Raw genomic sequence first — 22,267 nt, forward strand, 5'->3', positions numbered from 1 at the left:
TTAGATTAAAAAATTGTGTCAGTAGAACTATCAAAATGAAATAGATGAACTGTTAGGCAGTGGGTTCCTATAAATGTGCCTCACAAGTACCTACACATGCATAAGAAATTTCCCTGGCCAGAAAAATCATGAAATTTAGGTTTTAAAAAAGTAATCAGCAAATAACAACTATTGGATAGCGTTTGTGTTTGGGCTGTGAATAACCAAGGGAAATGGAGCCCTAACCTTGTAGGTGTTATTTTGATCTTCTATGGCTGGTCCAGAGATATGTACAGCCAGAACAAAAGCTGAGCAGTGTCATCAGGGATCCAGGTTTCTCCTCCCTGCTCTGTCATCTTCAGCACTGACATTTGTTCTTATCATCACAACATGGCTGCCACATATCTAGGCATTTCATCAGGCGGGAAGAAGGGAAAAGGGCTGGAGCCCAAGACTGGGGCTGGCTGAGTCTAACCTTTCTGAAAACTTCTCCTGGAAGACCCTCCCAGCATCTTTCTTTCCTTTTTTTTTTTTTTTTTTTATGTTTTATTATTTATTTTTGAGAGAGAGCATCCACGTGAGTGGGGGAGGGGCAGAGAGAGAAGGAGACAGAATCTGAGGAAGGCTCCAGGCTCTGAGCTGTTAGCACAGAGCCTGATTTGGGCTCAAATGCATGAACAGTGAGATAATGACCTGAGCCAAAGTTGGACACTTAACTGACTGAACCACCCAGGTATACCAGCCCCCCTACCCCCCTGCATCTTTCACCTACATTTCCTTGGTTAGAAATAGCTAATAGAATCCCTAGCTCCAAGGGATTCTGAGAAGGATCTATTCTAACTTTCCAGATCTCAACTTCAGAGCAGGACAAGGGAAAAGTAGATGATCAATGGCTAATAGGTTGCTCACTTGAGCAAGTACCATAGGTAGGTTTTAAGTGCTTCATTTCTACTGTTTCTTTCTTTAATTCTCATGTAACTTTCACATAAGAAATGGTGTGGTTATGATCCTTACTTTACAGAAGAGGAACTCAGGTTCAGAGAGGTTAAGTAGTAAGTTGTAGCATTCTGCACTGGACAGAACCTGGGTATGCGATCAGGCAGTCTTTATTCCAGAGCCTGCCCGCTGTACTATACCAGAGTCATCTCAGAAAGACCTCAGAGTAAGCTTCACATTTAACTTCATGGAACGTATGTAGGTTTTACTTATTAACCTGGAAGACCTCTTATACATTTCCTTCTTTATTCTTTGGCTGGCATTTATGATAGATATGATAGATATTTCTCCCAGTCCAGTGACAGTTTGTGTTTCTTTACAGCCATGTCAACATTTCCTCTTTGCTATGTATTTCCTCTTCATGCTGAGGATATATCCAAATAAATGCACGGCCTGAAAACTGAGCTAACTATTAATAGAAGAAACAGGTGTTTTCCATAGCTGGGAAATACTTAGGAATGTACCATCTACTGGTGTGATCATTTAAAGCTTTGTGTTTGGAACATTTTCACTGGTAACATGCGCCTGCACCCACATGAGATATGAATTATGATATTTATAACAAATAGTATACTTTGGTAAAGAAAATGAAAAAAAATAAATATTTCACAACACTGCTATTAGATATTTCAAATTTCATTTAATGGTAACTTGCTTTGTAAAATGACTATCTCCCTTCCAAATCTAGGATTTAATATAATGATCCAATCATGAAAATCTTGGTATTAATAAATGTATTTTAGTTCCTTTATAGAAAAGTTTAATTATGTTCTCAAACTGGCAAATTTATGAGTGTGCTTGGATTTATTCTCAATTTTTCCCGATGCATCATTTAGATTAAATAAATCTGTATTAAACAGATTCAGTTCACTTTTTACATTTTTGTTGTTGTTGTTGTTAACTAGTTGAGAAGTCTGAGAGCTTTGTGAGTTCACAGGGTGAGGGCATTGTTCTTGGCTAGGAAGTAGGAGTTGATCTTTTCCTGCAGTTCACTGGGATTTCAAGGTCTTTTTTCTGCTGATACTGGGTCCCATGGAGAAAACACAGATAACAAGTTGTTAGTGAGAGTAAACCATCCTAAAAATACAGCAGAATTGGCCAAATCTATTGTGCACATCACTCCTGGTTCAGAATTGGGGCACTGTGAGTAGGCATTATAGTAACTGGTGTTCAGCCATCCAACACAGCTTTTGTTAATATATGTGTGAGTTATCTGTTTCAGTGTAGGCTTTTTGGATATGAAGCACACCCCAAAGGCAGTTATTTTCAGTTGACTACTCCAAAATAACACTGTTATCAGAGGGTGCATTCTACAGAGGACTTAAATGATGTGGTTGCCACCCCCTCCCACCCTAAAAATCAGGAGAAAGAGAAAAATGTTGGCTGTATTTATTCTTTTTTGGTGGGGCTATACATGAAAATGACTAGCTCATCTGTTTGTGTTTGTTGCTTTGGCTGGTCTGTCCTTTGGGCATGCCTACAGTGCTTCAACAATCCGTATATTGGGTAATTAATGCACTTGATTAGAAAACAGTCTTGAAATACACTTTTGGGTTATGTAGTAGCTTCCTTTCCAAAATTTTAATTGTGGTGCTTTCACTTCATGGCTTTAAATTATCTGAATTACTGAGTGTTGTATTATGTACCCTCCCTTCTTCTCTTCCTTAATTTTCAAAAGCAGAGTCCATTTCATTTTGGTTCATGAAAATGTACATGACTTGCTTCCTGTTGTCTGTATCCAGGTTGTTTTCTAGCCAATAAACTGCTTCTTGCAGTCGTGGTTGAGCTTATTTGTTTTACTGGTATTTAGTCTTGAAGAATCAAAATCTCCAATAATGACATTTCAAGTTTCTGAGGATTAATTTTTTCCAGTATTTTTGATCAAATAAAGTTAATTCATTGTGATGGAATATGTGGCTTTTGGTGGACAAAAATAACGAAGAGACCTAAAAGGATCTGTAAGTGTTTTTGTAGAATTTCCACTTGGGAATGTGGTCCTATTGTTTTAGGTTACTGAAAACCATTCTGGTCACTGTGATCATGGAATGTGTGCCCTAAGAAAACACCATGCACAACGAATGATGGGCAAATTGTGCTCTCAAGTCGGTCCTGTTGTTTTAAAGTAATCTTATAAAAGGCATGTGCTTGGTTACATTTGTTGTGTGGCTTTGTATAAACCTTACCTAGGATTGATTGGCTGTTGAGTTTGGGGGGCAGAAGTTCATTTGAGCCGGTCTGAATTGTGCTGGGAAGTTGTTCCTGTAGTCATTTGCCTTGTGTTGGTTCCAGGGAAGCTGCCCGGGAGTGTCGCAGGAAGAAGAAAGAATATGTCAAATGTCTTGAAAATCGTGTGGCTGTGCTTGAAAACCAAAACAAGACTCTCATTGAGGAACTCAAGGCCCTCAAAGATCTTTATTGCCATAAAGCAGAGTAACTGTCTTTGACTTGGACCTTGTTTACTATGAACTCTAATCAAGGCAGGAGATGCAGCAATTCTACTAATTGCCATGTGGACTTGTGGAAGGGACACTTGTGACCCTTAAGAATCCAGTTTGGCTTAGTGTTTGACATTGAATTGGGAACGCTGTTCCAAGATTTGGAATGCAGCCATGATCACATTTAGCAAGCTTACTTCAGCCTGCTTGTCAATAGCATGCAAAAAAGTGTTTTGTTTCCCCCTTTGCTTCTACTTTTTTTCAGGGAAGCTGCTAAAGAATGTCGACGTCGAAAGAAAGAATATGTAAAATGTCTGGAGAGTCGAGTTGCAGTGCTGGAGGTTCAGAACAAGAAGCTCATAGAGGAACTTGAAACTTTGAAAGACATTTGCTCTCCCAAAACAGATTAGTAGAAATATTTAACTATGAACTGATTACAACATGTACAGTTGCTTTTGAAGGCAATACAATATATAGCCAGCAAGAATTACGGCTTTTTTCCTTTGTATCATTCATCATATTCTCTAACCTCTGACATTCCTAAAATGCCTCACTGTACGTAGTTAACTATTAGCTATAACTTCAATTTTTTAAAGAGACAGCTGTAAAAAATGTATGTAACAAATTCTTAAAATGCAGTATTTGTAAGACTTGTTCCAATGCCACATATTTGCAGTTCCTAACCTCTGTGTCATGAATAGTGTCCTATGCAATAAAATTTTTTTGCAGGTCTTTAAAAATCATTTTAGGAAAGGATGATCAAGATAATGCATCCAGCAGTACAGTAAAAGCAAACCACAAACAAACAAAAAAATACCTCAGGAAAGAATTGAAAGAAAAAATTGAAAGAATCTAATGATATGCCTATATGAAAATAATAGCCTATAAATGAATTTATGGCATTTGCAGATTTTTATATTACTTGCTTTGTAAAGAAAATATTGTATTGCTGTCCTTGAATGCCATAGTTGAAGAGAGTTTTTAATAGAACCATGTTGGTTACACTTTGTAGTGTGTGGTGCTCATTTAACTATCTGAACCTTTACTACAGTTTTTACTCTATTGTGTAATATAAAAGATCTTGCAGAAAAGTTCTTAGTGTCGGTTTGAATGAATAGCCTAATGAAAGTTATGACAAATTTTTAATATTTGGAACGTGTTAAAAGTTGACGTTAAAAATGTATCTGCATAGCTTCACATGTGTGGAAGCCTGTTTCTACACTGGGTCATGCTCTTTGCAGATGCCCTTTGCGCCATCTCATCAGTAGGATGGCCCCAGAGCTGTTACACAGAAGAGTGGCTGCTGGAGATTCAGGTTGTGTGATGGAGTAGGCCTTTCTGCAGATATTCTGGAAATCTCCTGTTGACGGCCCCTGGTTGTGAGTTTGAGCTAACAGCCATAGGAGTTTTAAAGTAAAAACCAAAACAACCCAAGATTTTATTTTCCCTTTCAAAACATCTTGAAATCTACACCAGATCAAAGATTTTTTTGTCAGCACATTCAGATGAAGTTCACTACCAGTGTTATTACTGGTATTTACATTTTGTTCTGTTTTTATAATAAAAACCTTCAAGGTATGAGCCCGAAGCCCTACTGGTAAGATGCTCTGTCATCTCTCATTCACTCCTGAGACATTTGTTGAATGCCTACCATGTGCTAGACTCTGCTCTATGTTCTCTCATAACTTCTGATTTGCTCAGGATGTCCCCCCCACCCCCAACCCCTACTTTCAATAGTGGAACCTGGTCAGTATGTCAGGGAGGTACAGAAACAGGAGGTCATTTGTATCGTGTCTTAACTGCTGTACCCCCAGCCCCCACCAGCCATAATTCTTTCCCTTATCTGTAACTCCCAGAAGGTAGGGCCTGCCATTTGGGCCTTTCTTTAGAAAGACTTACCTACCTTCAGAATCTGAGCTCCGAGTCTCTTTTATCTCAATTTTTGCCTTTTCTTCTACAGAGAAGTAAGATGAGGAAAGAAGACAAGGAAGAAAAGAGGAAAGGAAAATCCCAAGTTTCAGGTGAAGGAAAATGGGGCTTCATATTCAGTCAGTCGCTGTAAATCAAATGTGTGCTCAGTGTGGAGCTGAGAGGGAGACACAAGGATCAGCAGACGATGTAAAAAAGTTAGAGGCAGTGAATGCCATATGTTAGAATTACAGGCAGATGTAGGCAAGGATTAAATAAGAAACTATCGTGGAGGAGGCAGATTTTGAACTGGGTCTGAAGTACGTGATAGTGTGGGGGAGGAGGGTATTCGGGACGGGGCATGCAGCGCATGCGCTATACTCCAAGGAGCTTGAATTTAGAACGTTACTCCTCGCACAAGAGTTTAGTTTCCAAGAGAGGGAAAGCCTGTGCGTGTGTTCCTTTGTGGTCTCTGCTCTATAAAATAGCTTGTTATTTCAGAGGAAGGCGATTGCATCTGATTACTTGGGGCCACAAAAAGCGGGTGTCTCCTCATTCCCCAGTGGTTTAAACTAGGAGGAGATATTATGCCCTCCCCAAACAAGAAGTGCAGAGGTAGGAAATCCCATGCTTGCTTAATTTAGTGACTTAACAATGGCCTCACGACCAGATCATTGCTCCCTGTTTTGGCTGGTTCCCCCAATCTCGATATTGCTGCTACAGATGCAGGCACCGGAGAGGGGACAAGTGGCACACCCCATTCTTCTGTCCTGTTTTAAGAGCAAGGAAGACTTGCACACCAGACCTTCAGCAGCAGATTCCCTCGAGTTTTACCAGCTAGATTTTCACCAGAACCTCCCTCCATAACCAATCGCTGGCAAGAGGAGTGGATTACTAGTGAAGATTCTACCCTTGGGGCTGAGAGGGTTTCAGGCTTCTATGAAGCATATGGCCATCAGTGTTGGATCAAACTGGGGCTCTGGGAGAATGGTGTGTGGGCAGCTGACAACGTAAGGAAGACGCATGAGTGCTTCAACTGTCCAGGAAGTTAAGTGGAGGTTGTTAAGAGGGGACTTGGGCCAAGCTCTCAGAGGTGTGTGGGAACTTTTAATTCTTACTTCTCCAGTGTGTCCCTGAAACAAAAACTTGTGCTGCTAAAAATACAGTTTGATAGCTCTCCATTCGGCCTTCAACAGATACTGACTACAACCTCTCGCTAAACAGCGAGCAGTGAATTGGAAGCTGCATGGATATTGTACACCTTGTAGAACAGTGTTGCGTAGAATCCACAGCTGTCATTGCATTTGTGTCTCATTTCTTTTCTCCTATAATTTTCAGAATCTGGACTTATGCATGTAGAAATTACCGATCATGAATCGTGGGATTACGCCTCCTTTTCAGATTTAACTAGGTAGTTCTCAATGTTAAATCATTTGAAGCGAGAAAATAAAGGAAATGAATTTCTGCCGCACATTTAAATGTGTTTCAGCTCTAGGCTTGCTTGAAGTAGGACCTTTCGCATCAGCAACCACACTTCTAGGTTTTCTTTATTATATTCTTCTTAATGTCCAGTACGGTCTGTTTCCTACGTGCTGAAAGTACACTTTGAAAACAAATGAGGACTTGTGAAACCAACACAGTTTTTCTAGTCTACAACCAAAAAGAATGAAGCAATTTGGACACGTGTGAGCTAAGCAGAGTTGCAAGCCAGCCGGCTAGCCATGATGCACTGATTTTCCTGTTTTATAGTATGTACCAAGGTTTTCAGGAACTTAAATGTGGCTCATCTTTTCTAAGGTCGTCCCAAAGACACAGGCCTGATTCTGAACTACTTGAGCATGATATATTTCAATATTCTATATAAATCCATTTTATCATAGCTACGTTTCATATTTATGCATTTTAGAATTCCAAATGTATTTTAGTGCAAAGCATTTTTAACATGTTTGTTCTTCAAAGATCCATTTTGCCATGGGGTGCTGTGTGATAGCTTACAATGAGATTTAAGATATTTCTTTTCAGGGCCATCTTCTTTACACACCCACACATAATTAATTCCATCAGGGATGGAAAATGATGAGTAAAAGGAGAAAGCTAACCTTGTTATATAACTTTGTTGTACTAGATTGTACTTGCTCAAATAAAGTGCGGCCCTTGTTATTTCCAAGCCATTCTTAATTTTCAAAAGGATGACGAGTTTTTTTCAGATTTCTTTATCAGAAAAATATTTGGGAAAAGAGCATCGAAAAGCTGAGCCAGCATGGGTTATTTGGAGTACACACACACACACACACACACACTTCATTCACTCTCTGTTCTTTCTTTTAATTCAGGTCTTTGCCTTCCCTGGGCAGTAGAATAGAACTGGACATAAAGCCCTGCTCTAAATCTACAGTAGGTATTCCTTTGATTCCTCTGTGCAGAAACCAGTCAAAACCTGAAATAATTCTGAACCAGAAAGATTTTCCTTCTCTTTGTCCCACCTCCCATGGGGTCTGTCCATCACCTCCCAGTTGTGGGGGTACATGGGCAGGGTAGCAACCACGGGCACTCAGATACTCTGAAGGGCACGTGAGGCTGGACTTTCAGCTTCCCAACTCTCATGAGGGGAAGGCATATGCTCTTCTAAGTTACAAATTGACTTTTTACTTTTCAAAAATTAGCATGTTAAAGAACATTTTTTAATGTAGGTAACACATATTTGAGGTTCAAATTTCAAGAGCTACAATGGCATATGGTGAAAAGTCAGTCTCCTGTCCCTGATTTGATGCCACCTCCTGGGAGGGCAACCACTATTACCAGTTTCTTTTTTGTGAAAGAGATACCTTTAATTCATCGATCATGCCACCTGCTTCCTTAAATTATTATCCCATCGTCAGAGCTGTGTGATCTGGAGTTTCTGGAAAGAGATATAGAGAGTCAGCACGTTCATTCATTCCTTCAAGTCAACAAGTGAGGTTGCATTAGTAAGAGTAAGTCCAGAAGGAGAGAGGACCAGGGGCTGTGACAACCATGTGACTTCATGGACTTTTTTTTTTTTTTTTTTTTTTTTGGACTTTCTTCAGTCATGTGCTGAGTTCTATGGATGCTATAACCATGCGGCTGTCATCAAAAATAATTGCTGCCATTTACAGAGTGCTTACTCTGTGCCAGGCACCAAACAATGTGCCATATAGGGCTTATCACAGTTAATTCTCATAACCCAACACGTGTTGGTGCTTTTATTGTCATCCCCAGTTGGCAGATGAAGAAACAGGCTTGAAGACAAGGGCAAGTAACTTGCCCAAGGTTCCATAGCTGTCAGAGCTCAAGATCAAGAGCAGAACCAGGCAAGGGGAGGGGTGCCTGCATAGCTCAGTCAGTTGAGTGTCAGGCTTTGGCTCAGGCCATGATCTTGCAGTTCATGAGTTCAAGCCCTGTGCAAGCTCTGTGCTGACAACTCTGAGCCTGGAGCCTGCTTCAAATTCTTTGTCTCCCTCTCTCTCTCCATCTCCCCCCCTCGCACTCTGTCTCTGTTTCTCTCTCTCTCAAAAATAAATAAACATTAAAAAAAAAAGAAAAAAATGAAAGAACCAGGCAAGGGACACAATGCCTCTGCCTCAGGGCTCTGACCTAGCCTGGATCAAATGTAGGAGAGGGACCATAAGAAGTGCATGCTGGCCAAGCAGGTGATGGCTGCTGTGGTGATAGTTCTGTGGTTCCAAGTGGTTAGATCTAGAAATCTCCAACTTTTTATTTCCTAATGAGCGAAAGCATTTATTAGTTTCTCTGGTTTCTAAAATCCCTGATTTTGATCAGAAGAAAATGACTCTGTAGTTTAACTGGCTATTGGTACATCACATCAACAGTTGTACTCATTGAAGTCAAATCATCAAGATGAAAGAAATCCCGAAAGTGTACAGTTGACCCTTAAACAATATGGTTTGAAGTTCATGGGTCCACTTGTACATGATTATTTCATGGTACAAAACTGTAAATGGGTTTTATGATCTTCTTAACATTTTCTTCCTCTAGCTTAGTTTATTGTAAGAATACAGTACACAATATATAAAATGTGTTAATTGACTGTTATCATTAAGTCTTCTGGTCAATAGTAGGCTATTAAAGTTTTGCGGGGGGGGGCCAAAAGGGTTGGATTTTTACAGTAGGGAAGGGGATGTCAGCACCCCAACCCCTGCATTGTTCAAGGATCAACTATAGTTTACTCCTTTAATTTTATAGACAAGAAAGCCAAATTTCAGGTTAATTTACTTAACTACTGATAGCTCTTGGCCATGGAGAGACCAGAATACTCAGACCTTTTAACTAGTATAGTAATCTGTATTACCATGATGCCTTGATTTTTTTTTTTTTTTTTTTTTTTTTTTGCCCCTTTGGTCTGATGAGAGGGAAGCTCATGAAAGAATGCCTTGTCACTCACTGTAGGAAAGTCCCGCTGGTCTCTGGGAAACAGTGGGAGGATGCAGGGACCCTGTCAGGTCTGTCATGGCCTACTACTTTATGAGGACATTTGACATACGGTGTAAGGGTCTCTAGAACAAATAGCTCTCAACAAGCCTTAACACCAAACAAGGGTTTGATGAGCTCTGGAAAGCACGGACTTATGGCAGACCAGTGTCAGGTTTTGACTTAGGAATAAACTTTAAAATTCTTACGTTTTAGGGGTGCCTGGGTGGCTCAGTCAGTTGGGTATCTGATTTCAGCTCAGGTCATGATCTCGCAGTTTATGGGTTTGAGCCACGCATAGGCTCTGTGCTGACAGCGGAGCCTGAAGCCTGCTTCAGATTCTGTGTCTCTCTCTATCTCTCTGCCTGTCCCCTACTCATGCTCTGTCTCTCTCTCTCTCAAAGATTAACATTAAAAAAATGTAAAATTGCTACCTTTTAAACACAGTAACTATTGATACACTTTTGAGGAAGTAAGTAGCCTAATAGGGAAGCTATTAAAAATCAGCTTTTTAGATAAAGGATAACATGACTGTACCTATATGTTTATTGTTTGGCATTCCATATATCTAGAATTTTTATTTAGTAGGTATGAGCATTTCTATTTTTACCCAGTTGCACTCCTGTTTCTGAAGCACATTAAATTTTGCAGAACACACTCTGGGGTCAGGCCTCACCCAGTTTTCCCCTAAGTCATGGATGGTTGCACCCATCCAATATTTACTGAGCATATAAGACTATTTAGTGTTATAGCCACAGCCCAACATGATGCATGTGCCATTTCTGTAACTCCTTATTCTGTTTTAACTATTCTTAGTCTATGAAGGCTTAAAAACTGATGGGTAAGTAAGTGATTTTAAAATGAATCATTTTGCAGCAAAATTGCTGATTTTGTTTGAATTGCTTATAATTAGATATTTTAGGTGGTTAGAACATAATGGAAAATGAGACCAATGTTAAAGAGTCTTGCCCCCCATACTATGTGTGGGTGTCACTCAGTTGTGGCCATGGATAGCATTTTAATTCTTATCTTAACCTGTTAGACTGTGGGGTTCCAAAGGATCGGGGGGCATGATCATATCACTAGAAATTATTGACAATACTGGGAAAGTACATCTTTCATTCACTGTGGGAGAGCAGTGATATTTTCAAGCTTAAAAAATGTAGTATATCTTGTTGCTTAGTAGATGTCAAGATCAGCATTTGTTTTGTTATCTTAGCTTGAAAGTTCAAAAAAATGTGATTGCAGATTAAGGCACTGATGATATTTGGCAATTGCTTAGAAGTTAGATTAGTGACAGAGTAGTGCTATGCCTTTGAACAACTGAAATTCAGGGACTTTTGATGTGATATATGAAATTAGGAATAATAGCAGAATGTTAGAAATTCCAGATTTTGTAACATTAATCCATTTCAATATGAATTTAAAAAAAAATAAATACAGATTTTTTTTCACATACAAAAATGTTTTAAAATACACAGGCATGTATGCTACTTTGATCAGCCAGAATTCTTACTATCCTTTTCCTCACTTAGCTCATAGTGTTAAAAATAAAAACACATTTGCTGCCACTAAGATTGCAGCTTTTAGACAATGCAAAAAATATACATATTTTTTCAGGCATAGTATAGGTCTGTATTATTTGCATGGTTTCATTTATCCTTTTATTGAGATGTCTGAATTGATACTACCCAGCTGGATTTTGCTGGGAATTTAGACCCTGAAGGGCAGAACACAAATCTCTTTTATCAAGGGTACATAACATGCCTGACCCATTAATCTTTCAAGTCAAGAGACATGACTTACGTCATTAAATGCCTGGTTGCTCTTGCTCCAGAAATACTTATAGGATCATGCAGTTTGGGGGAGGGCAGGGGAAGTTGGCAGACCAGTGCTTAGTAACTGGAGCTCCCAGCATAATGGTAGAGAGTGAAAAAGACTGGGTTGCCATGGATTGCAGAACAGCTAGGGGCCCCTTCCACTGCTGGCATAGACTTCATTCACCAAAGCACATTAGGATTCCATGTGTAATTTTTCAGTCATAAGGCATTTTCACCTTAACTAATTACTTGAATATTTCTTGCAGAGCATTTAGCATCCCAAGCATCGTCTCATGACTTACTTCACGGTTCTTGAATCAGACAGTGGTTATCTGTGTTTTTCAAATCTGCCCTGGATAGAAAGAACTACAGAAACAACAACAAAAAAAATCCCCAATGTTACAGATCATATAAATTGCAGAATGAATAGCGGATGTGATTTTGTTTAAAAAACGCTTATTTTTGAGAGAGAGGAAAGAGAGAGAGACAGGGCATGAGCAGGGGAGGGGCAGAGAGAGAGGGAGACAAAGAATCCGAAACAGGCTCCAGGCTCCAAGCTGTCAGCACAGATCCTGATGCAGGGTTCTAACCCACAAACTGTGAGATCATGACCTGAGTCAAAGTTGGATACCCAACTGACTGAGCCAGCCAGGTGCCCTGGACATGTGTTTGAATCTAGGGTCTATGGCTGAGAGCCCACAAGACCTGGTTCTAGTCCTAACTGTTCAATTAACCACCTTTGTCACTTTGGCCAGATCAGTTAACATGTCACTTAACCTCTGTCTTCTCTACTTTGACCTTGACATTTGGTGATACTGTGAAGGAAACAGTTGACCCTCAAATTTCTGAGAAAAGTTAATGTAAGTATCATCTCATCAGATCCTTTTTTTTCTTATCTCTGTGAGCAGTTTCTGGATTCCTGGTATTCAAATCATTAATCCAAGAAATTTTCATTCACGTTGCTTTTAGTATTAACCAGAATTCAAAAGCAAAAAGCCCTTAGATTGAAACTGACCTCATGATGAAGGCAGGGCATCTATTTTGATTTGGGAAACCTAGGTTAATATTTTGACACTTGAAAACTTTATTTGGACCAACCTTAGAAATAAGGTAAACTTTACTTGTAAATCTGCTTAAAATGTGAGAGAAAAATTTCCAGCTCACAAGTTTCCTCCGCCCTTAATCATAACAGGGCTGCACTGAGCAAAAGGAAGTCTTACCCCAGAAATAGTTGTGGTTTTCAATGTGTATTAGGTTTACCTTCCTATAATTCAATGTATTTTATGTTTTCAGAAGATCTATGGAAGTAATGAGAGAGACCGTACTCCTTTTAAAAGATTTCTTCAGGGGCGCCTGGGTGGCGCAGTCGGTTGAGCGTCCGACTTCAGCCAGGTCACGATCTCGCGGTCCGTGAGTTCGAGCCCCGCGTCAGGCTCTGGGCTGATGGCTCAGAGCCTGGAGCCTGTTTCCGATTCTGTGTCTCCCTCTCTCTCTCTGCCCCTCCCCCGTTCATGCTCTGTCTCTCTCTGTCCCAAGAAAGATAAGTAAACGTTGAAAAAAAAAATTAAAAAAAAAAAAAGATTTCTTCATATTACCTAGTTACTTGAAAAGTTCACTGGTTAATGTTTGTCTAACTTAAAGGGAATTAGACCATTTTAAAAATTCCCCTTTAAAATGTACAATGTAAGATAAAATAGTTGTAAAAAATCAAAGTTTATATGTTTACTACAATGTATAAGTAGTCCAAAACTAGTTTTAATGATTTTGTTATTTTCAGTAAGAATGAATAGCTTATTCAAAACTATTGTGGCTTGGTTAGTTTTATTTATTGTATATACCATGAATAAAATGATTTGATAGCTTCAATCATTGTAGATCTGTATAAGACAACATTTGAAAATGTTTCCTGGGGTGCATGGGTAACTCGGTTAAGTGTCTGACTTTGCTCAGGTCATAATCTTGTAGTTTGTGAGTTTGACCCCTACATCAGGCTCTGTGCTGACAGCTCAGAGCCTGGAACCTGCTTCAGATTCTGTGTCTCCCTCTCTCTCTGCCTTCCCTTGCTTGCACTCTGTCTCTCTCTCAAAAATAAATAAGCATTAAAAAAACTTAAGAAAATGTTTCCTTATTCCTGATGCTTAACTCTTTGATAACTTCAAGCACCTGAGAGCCAGAACAAAGGCATTTCTGTAGTGAAAGCTATATCTAGCAGTTGCTGGCTTCTTCTTAGAAAATTAGGTTTATGGAAAAATCCTTCATGGCTGACTTTGCTGACATTCTGTGGTCATAGGAAGCATTGCAACTAATTTGTTGCATGTAACTTTCTTGAGGTATAATTTACATGCCATAAAACTCACCTGTTTTAAGTATACAATTCAATGATTTTGTGCAAATTTGCTAAATTGTGCAATCATCACCACTATCCAGATTTGGAACACTTTCACACTCCAATAAGAGTGTTTCACATTGCAATAGTCAACTAATTTGGTTTTATTTTGTTTGCTGTGATACAGAAATGGTTAAGTAGTTTTTGTAATTTGAAGTGCCTGGAAATTTCAAAATAACTAGAAAAGAATTGTATTCCTTAAGTTTTTGTTTTTTTGTATTTCTTCAGATAGCATCTAGGCTTTGAGCCACACTTAGAAAAAAAATCAGAATTATTACATCTTTGGTTGAGTACATTTCACACAATCAGGTGAAGACTACACTCAGAAATTAAAAGATCCATTGTTATTAAGCCTATTAAGGGATTAAACATGTATTTTTAAAGTATTATGATTTTACTGATATCATATTTGCCACTCAAGGATTTGTTTATAATTGAAGGCTTATCCAAATCAAAGGACCTTACACCCTGTACGAGCTGTTAGGGATCAGAGGCATAAACACTGCCTCTGTTTTTGCAAAGCTTATTTGTCATTTCTGTTGATCTGGTCCTGAGATCAACAGATCAGGTTTATCAGGTTTATCAATAGAACATTAGACTAAAAATCCATCAACCTTTGCTCCCTCACCTCCTCACCCCTCGATGGACTCTGAAGTACCTCAACACATTGTAAGGTTAAAAAAAAGGGAGAAGAAATGGAATAGATATTGGGACTTAAGGCAAAATTTTCACTGATGAAATTATATATTTTTATAGAGGTGTCTTGACCCTATTTGAATAATTGTGAATCCTGGTGCTTAATTCTTATTTTTGATCTCGATACTTTAGAATAACAGGAAAGAATATAATGTAGTATATGGTTGTCTTGGGTTTCATGATCAAGACTGGAATTGTTTATTGTACACATCAAGCTCTTCATCCTATTCTGTACATTCCATTCTCCACTAGAAATTTTGTGTGCGTTAATAGTAGGAATACCATGTAAATTTGAGACTCAGAACTGGCACTGACTCCTCTATGCCTAGAGAGGTTCACCAACAAAGACACTGTGTGTCTTTGGGCTTTGTGTCTTATCGGTGGATACAAAGAGAATCACCACGTTCCAGTTACAATACTGACAGGTCATTGTGTGCATTTCAAGACATATCTATAGGTGGCCTGATTAACGATATGTGGATAGTTTATGTACTTCTTATGTCCTGAAAAGGGTGTAGAATGGGCAGCACAGGTCTTTGTGCATCTGGAAACCCCTCCAGGTTACCAGGATGGTTTCTTGGGCAGTGAGAGGAATCCATTTCCAGTTGCTCTGCCCTAGATCCTCCAAAAGGAAAACGTGTGTGTGTGTGTGTGTGTGTGTGTGTAACTCTGTGGTAGTAGTATCCATGTATACATTCAGGGCAAATAGAGACAGCATGAACAGTTGCAGAAACAAGGGAATGCAGCTGATGTCTTGCTCACGTTTTGGAGTTCTTCCTGTTATCTCTGACAGTGGGTACAGCTGGAAATAAACTAGAATCTAGTCAGAAGTTTCTCATCATGGTGGCTGTCAAACCAACCTGCCTTGGTGCCAGAGATTGGGAAAGAATTACAGACCAATTTAGGTTTTTAATATGGAAGCCAAAATCTTGAATAAACTATTTGCAAATATAGTTTAACAGTACTTTTAAAGAATAATAGAGACCAGATAAGTGGAGTTCATCTCAGGAATGTAAAAATGATTCAGTATTAATAAATCTATGAATATAGTTCACATATTTATTAAAAAGGAAAAAATATCTCTATAGATGCCAAAAATTTTTACTACTTTCAGCACCCGTTTCTGATTTAAAAAATCTATAGTAGAAAGGTTTGTATGATTTTAAACACATGTGTGTCAAAGCACCAGTTAACATGATATTTGGTGCTGAGGACAACAGATCAATAAAGGAAAACAAACAAGAGATGAAACTGACCACTCTGATTTTTCCTTTGACCCCTCTTTCCTCATAAAATCTTATCTTATTTTCATTTTGTCTTCTATTTTCCCCAATCTCCATTTATTGCTATAATCACCACTGGTTGATTTCCACTGCTCTGCCTTCTTCTCTAGCAAAGAGCAACCAAGATGGTGAGTGGAAAGCAGCATCTTCTGTTCTTGAGGAAAACTTAGCCCTGGGCTCCTATGTATCTTTTTGACTTGTCTCTCTTTTGTTGGGAGTATTAAGGTGATTTTTATGGGATTTCCCCCCCCCCACTCACCTACCTTCCTCTTATACTGCTCCTGGGGTGGGAACTGGGATGAATTAGAAGCATCTAGAACCCTGCTCAGTCAAGAAGATAGTGGGAATCTGCTGTTTTTCTCTCTTGTTGATGAGTTTTTAAAGATTATAAATGTGACACCCCCCACACACACACACCTTTTTTATTGCTACAGCATCATTTTGCTTTTAATCTCCCCATTTTTGTAATCATTAATTTGGGGGAGATATTATCTTTTCTGAACTCTCTCTCCATTTTACACTCAAGGTCCAGAGTGGACATATAATTTAAAAAGAGAAATTGGCAACTTTCATGGGAAAGTGAAGGATCTGTGGCAATCATGTTTGGATTAAGACCATATTCTATTTTATCTATAAAATGGGAACCCCTGGAGCCTGCAGTATCAGGTTGGGTATGATCCTGGCTATTAGCAAGTGGGGAAACTCATCTGAGGTGAGAAGATACCAGAAACCAGGTATGTTACTGTGGAATGCAGGCCAGGAACTAGATAGGGACTTTTTTTGTCCATCTTTGCAACTTGCCACAAAATGTTGCAGCAATGGGAACCTCAGAGGCAGAGAGAAAGAGAGATTTAAGAAAGAATTTATGGAGTCACATCTTCAGTAGTGGATTGGGTGGATTTAGTGCTGTCAACCCACTGGTTCCTGTGGCAGAATGCTTGGAAACATTCAGAGGGAGACTCGGCAGTAAAGTGTGTTGTCAGGAATCATATGTCAGATTTCTAAACACACACTGACAGGAGAAAAGACCTCTGCGTATGTACTAAACCAGAAAGACTTGTGCCACAAGCACAGGGCAGATGTGGAGCTACTGGAAGCAGTCTGTGAAATTGGGCTCTATTGGACCAAGTTACCAGGAAAGCAGAGCACTACTGAGGAAACAGAGGCCCTGATTCTATCTGGTAAGGAAGCTAAGTTCAAGAGGAAGAGAGGGAAGAAACCACATCGAGAGTCTTCTGGGACCAATAAAGTGGTTAGATGTGAACAGTGGAGTGGAAGCAAGCATAACTCAGGATGCTAAATTCTTGACCACAAAGTTCTGGGAGACACGGGGCGCCTGGGTGGCGCAGTCGGTTAAGCGTCCGACTTCAGCCAGGTCACGATCTCGCGGTCCGTGAGTTCGAGCCCCGCGTCGGGCTCTGGGCGGATGGCTCAGAGCCTGGAGCCTGTTTCCGATTCTGTGTCTCCCTCTCTCTCTGCCCCTCCCCCGTTCATGCTCTGTCTCTCTCTGTCCCAAAAATAAATAAATTTAAAAAAAAAAAAAAAAAAGTTCTGGGAGACAGAGATAGACATGTCTCACTGCTGAGCCAAAGTGCCCTTGGAGCAAGCCCAAGGCCATGATCAAGACTATGTATGCCCTACTTTCTCTCCAGTGTGGGGTCTTAAGTCATGGTTAGTGTTGTGATGACCAACAGGCATTGCTAGGGCACAGTTGTTGCCTACCATGGCAACAACTTCATGGCTTTGGGGGATTCACTGAGTTTGAAATGTGTATTATTGCACTGGCTGCAAAGAGGATGGACTTTTTTTAAAGTTTATTTACTTAGAGAGGGAGCATGAGCAAGAAAGGAGCAGAGGAGAGAGAGAATCTCAAGCAGGCTCAGCATCATCAGTGTGGAGTCTGATGTGGGGGCTCGACCCCTTGAATTGTGAGATGATGACCTGAGCCTAAATCAAGAGTGGGATGTGTAACCAACTGAGCCATCCAGGTGCCCGAGGATGGGATTTTTATAGGATACTATCCTTGTGGTAAAATCCCTACTTTATGCAGATGTCAAGGAGGGCAAAGGTGGCTGAGCCAAAAAAGACCTCTCTGACACCCTAGTCCTCTTTCTCTCTCTCTCTTTGCCCTCCTCTCTTGCAAAAGCAAAGACTAGCTGAAGAGTGGGTCAATTAGTGATGTTTGTGTGTGGCAGAGTGCTGGGGATGGAGCATCGCCCTCCACCATTGAGATAATAAATTTGTGTTGTTTTCAGCCACCCAGTTTGTGGTAATTTATTCCAGCAGCCACAGGAAACTCCTACAGACTCCTACTCAATCCTACAAGAGGAAGTGTTCTTAACTATGGAACCTCAGCCCAGACCTACCGAATCCAAAACTCTAGGGAAACTGTGGGTTTAATTTTAATTTTTTTGTTAACGTTTTATTTATTTTTGAGACAGAGAGAGACAGAGCATGAACGGGGGAGGGTCAGAGAGAGAGAGGGAGACACAGAATCTGAAACAGGCTCCAGGCTCTGAGCTGTCAGCACAGAGCCCGACGCGGGGCTTGAACTCACGGACTGTGAGATCATGACCTGAGCTGAAGTTGGACACTTAACCGACTGAGCCACCCAGGCGCCCCCAATTTTTTTTTTTTTTGAGAGAGTGAGTGAGTACGAGCAAGGCAGGTGCACACTATTAGCACGGAGCTTACGTGGGGCTCAATCCCATTAACCATGAGATCATGACCTGAGCCAAAATCAAGAGTCTGAAGCTTAGGGGTGCCTGGATGGTTCAGTCGGTTAAGCGTCCAACTTCAGTTCAGGTCATGATCTCACGGTTCATGGGTCTGAGCCCCGTGTCAGGCTCAGGCTTTGTGCTGACATCTTGGAGCCTGGAGCCTGCTTTGGATTCTGTGTCTCCCTCTCTCTCCACCCCTCCTCCCTCATACTCTGTCTCTGTCTCTCAAAAAAATGAATAAATGTTAAACAGATTTTTTTAATTAAAAAAAAAGGAGTCTGAAGCTTACCCAACTGAGCCACCCAGGTGCCCCAAAACTTCAGTTTTAAAAGCTCTCCAGGGCTCAGTGTGGAGCCTGTTTTGGATTCTCTCTCTCCCTCTCTCTGCCCCTCCCCTGCTCACACTCACTCTCAAAATAAATAAGCATTTAAAAAATAAAAGCCCTCCAGAAAATTCTGACACCCAGCTAGAGGTGACAACTGCATCTGTAAAGACTCTTCTTTTCCTCACCTGCCATAACCAGGGTCTCAGGCTTCAGAGGATGTGTTTGGGGGAATGGATTTATGCTGAACCAGGAGCACAATCCCTTTGTGAAGCAGAGAACATAATTTCAAGATACTGTAGGGGAACAGAAATTATTTTTCCTATACTCTCCTAGGTTTTCTGGCTGGGGCCCTATAAACTAGGCTGATAAAAGACAAATAAGAGAAAAGCAAGCAAAAGTTCATTAGCATGTGTACCACCCTTACACCTGGAGTATTCAGAGATGAGTAATTCAAAGTGGTGCTTAGAACTCGGGCTTATGTGGAATCTCAGCAAGGGAACACTAATGTGTTACAGAAGCGATGAGACAAGGGAAAAGAACCTTGAGTCTCTGGCAAGCCAAACTGTGGGAAGGCACATTATGACAAACTAATGGTAAATAAAAGTTTAGTAGAAGTTGTTATGTAGATTCCTCTGGTGCTGTCTCCAGGGTGCTTAAGGTCTAAAGTTGTCTCTGGTGATTAATTTTGGTCCTTACTAATAGAGAAGGAAGGGGGACACCTTTGTAAATGTATGTCTTGCTTTCAGGCAAATGGGGGAGGGCAGAGAGCTTTTCTTGTATCTGCTTCTTAGTTGCCTTCAGCTCAAAATAATCCTTATGCAAACGTGGTATATACTGGGGTGCATATTCTGACACCCTACAATACCTAATACCTTAACCATTTCCCATAATCCAGTATGATTCATACATTTCTTTTTAAATTTTTTTTTCAACGTTTATTTATTTTTGGGACAGAGAGAGACAGAGCATGAACGGGGGAGGGGCAGAGAGAGAGGGAGACACAGAATCGGAAACAGGCTCCAGGCTCTGAGCCATCAGCCCAGAGCCTGACGCGGGGCTCGAACTCACGGACCACGAGATCGTGACCTGGCTGAAGTCGGACGCTCAACCGACTGCGCCACCCAGGCGCCCCATACATTTCTTTTTAAAGTTAAGAAGACATAGTAAAAATAATTAAAAATCTAAATCTTCACATTTCAAATTCACCTTTTGTCTCAGATGCTATAAATTTTGTTTTGGGCTTAAGACTTAATCTATTTTGGGGCACCTGGGTCGCTCAGTTAATTAAGCATCCTACTTTGGCTTAGGTCACGATCCCCAGTTCGTGAGTTCTAGCCCCACATTGGTCTCTGTGCTGACAGCTCAGAGCCTGGAGTCTGCTTCAGATTCTGTGTCTCTGTGCCTCTTTCTGCCCCTCCCTGCTCACACTCTGTCTCTCTATCAAAAATAAATATTTGAAAAAAAAAGATTTAATCTTTTTAGGAGGAAAAAAATGTCACTGCTTGAAAGGAAAAAATATAACATGTTAATAATAGGTATTAGAAAAAAACAAAACTCCCAAGTAGATGTCTCCATTTTCCCTTCACCTTCCCCTGGATGCAGTACAAGTGAGAATACTCAATGAGGTGCCACCAGGATTTCAATGGCTATCACAGTTATTTGTCCCTCCACAAGGGATGAGCACAGATGTAATTCTAAAGAAAAATTCAAGTATATGCTCCTGATGAATTGTCACCAAAGGTAAGTGGATTTCTTTCTATAGTTATTGTGCATAGATTAGTGCCAAACTAGGAGGAAAATGCTTAATGGACTATCTGATTAAAGAAGAATTTCATTAAAATAACCACTAGTTTTATGCCAATGCATAGATACAATGTAATGTTACCAATTTACTTTTTAAAAGAGCTCCTGAAGAATATAAGCCAATTACTTTAGTAAAAGCCCTATATTGCACCAGGGAAAGATGAAACATTGGACTTGATTAATCACAACATCTGCTGTATGAATTAATCTACCATGAAGAATTAATGGGACTGTCCTTCAAGAAGAACACCAAGGAGAGAAATGATGAATAACTTGATTTACAAAAACAGGCAGTGGGCAGGATTTGACCTACAGGCTCACTTTGCCAATCCCTACTCTAGAGCTAAGGATGGTATTTACATTTTTAAATGATTGGGAAAATTCAAATGAACAATAAATCATACTATGTGAAAATTATTTGAAATTCAAATTTCAGTGCCCATAAATGAAGTTTATTGGAGCTTGGCGACCCATGCCTGTTCATTGGTGTGTTGCCCATGGCTACTTTTGCCCTACAATGGGAGCGTTGAGTGGTCCTGACAGAGACTGCATGGCCCACAAAGCCTGGAACGGCTACTATCTTGTTCTGGCCGACTATGTGAATTAAATCTCAGCTCCCTACTTAGTAGTAGTGTCACCTTGGACAAGTGACTCTAAGCCTTAATTCCTTGCCTATAGATATGCAGGTCAACACTAGGGTCCAAATGGAACCCGGCAAACAGAAATAGTTCGTACGTTCACTGAATCCTCATTTAGTGAGAGGTAAAGATCTCCTGGGACTTGCACATAGATCGTACTTATTGAATCATTTCCTTTAGTGAAGTTAAAGCAAAGATATCTTAGGATCCTTGGAACTTGAAATCAATTGTCCTGTGATCAGACCTCTGACCTGATTTCTTTTGGGAACTTACAGGGAAACTAAGAATGAAAAAGCAAGAACAAGCCATGGGAAAATGAGAAAAATATAGTTTGGAATTGGAAATTCTGATCCTCAGAATCCTCATTTGTTAAATGAGATGTAAAACACTATGCAAATATATACAGTTGCCCAATTAATGTATTTGGAGCATACTTACACTAAAAAATTACTTGGTTTTTTTTATCTGAAATATAAATTTTATTGGGTACACTGTATTTTTATTTGCTAAATCTGTCAACCCTATATATAAACCTTAGTAATTTGTCATAAAAAGGCTAAATATGATCTTTGCTAAAAATACATTCTATCAGTTAATCATTTCCCCCAAAACCTTCCTATGAAAAAATTGTGCTATAGAAAGGGGCCAAGAATGTGTAATTTTAGAACCTACTAAAATTTGCAAACTGACAGCTAGAGGGAGCCAAACTGATAAAGAAACAAATGACACCCCATATCCTGGGCTGATTAGTCTTCCTGCAGATTCAAAACAAGCCCTATGTGTGAATCAGTCACTTTTCTAAAAGGTATATATTTTTTACTTTCTTGAAATA

The 22,267-nt window shown here is 39.9% G+C and overlaps 2 protein-coding genes across 57 annotated transcripts in view; one reads left to right on the forward strand and one right to left on the reverse strand.

Annotated features, from left to right (window-relative positions):
• Positions 1-4,414, forward strand: part of CREM (cAMP responsive element modulator) — a 70,819-nt gene extending 66,405 nt beyond the window's left edge. For 23 of the 35 annotated variants that reach the window (XM_045465534.1, XM_045465547.1, XM_045465532.1 and 20 more), the window contains one exon: positions 3,265-4,414. In XM_045465534.1, the coding sequence (XP_045321490.1) occupies positions 3,265-3,409 (145 nt within the window). In that variant the 3' untranslated portion in view covers positions 3,410-4,414. The remainder of the gene's footprint in view (positions 1-3,264) is intronic. The other 12 variants (XM_045465533.1, XM_045465538.1, XM_045465548.1 and 9 more) reach the window with 1 other exon arrangement.
• The window catches only part of LOC123591360 (synapsin-1-like), a 111,917-nt gene continuing 91,245 nt past the window's right edge, over positions 1,596-22,267 (reverse strand). For 5 of the 22 annotated variants that reach the window (XR_006709260.1, XR_006709267.1, XR_006709265.1 and 2 more), the window contains 3 exons: positions 11,887-11,950; positions 8,144-8,217; positions 2,833-3,269 (listed from right to left, as the gene is read on the reverse strand). The gene's annotated coding sequence lies outside the window, so the exon portion shown is untranslated. Of the gene's footprint in view, positions 1,999-2,832; positions 3,270-8,143; positions 8,218-11,820; positions 11,951-22,267 lie in introns of those variants that run through there. The other 17 variants (XR_006709263.1, XR_006709261.1, XR_006709268.1 and 14 more) reach the window with 12 other exon arrangements.

This window comes from Leopardus geoffroyi, chromosome B4 (assembly GCF_018350155.1).
Source record: "Leopardus geoffroyi isolate Oge1 chromosome B4, O.geoffroyi_Oge1_pat1.0, whole genome shotgun sequence".
NCBI classification, from domain to species: domain Eukaryota; kingdom Metazoa; phylum Chordata; class Mammalia; order Carnivora; family Felidae; genus Leopardus; species Leopardus geoffroyi.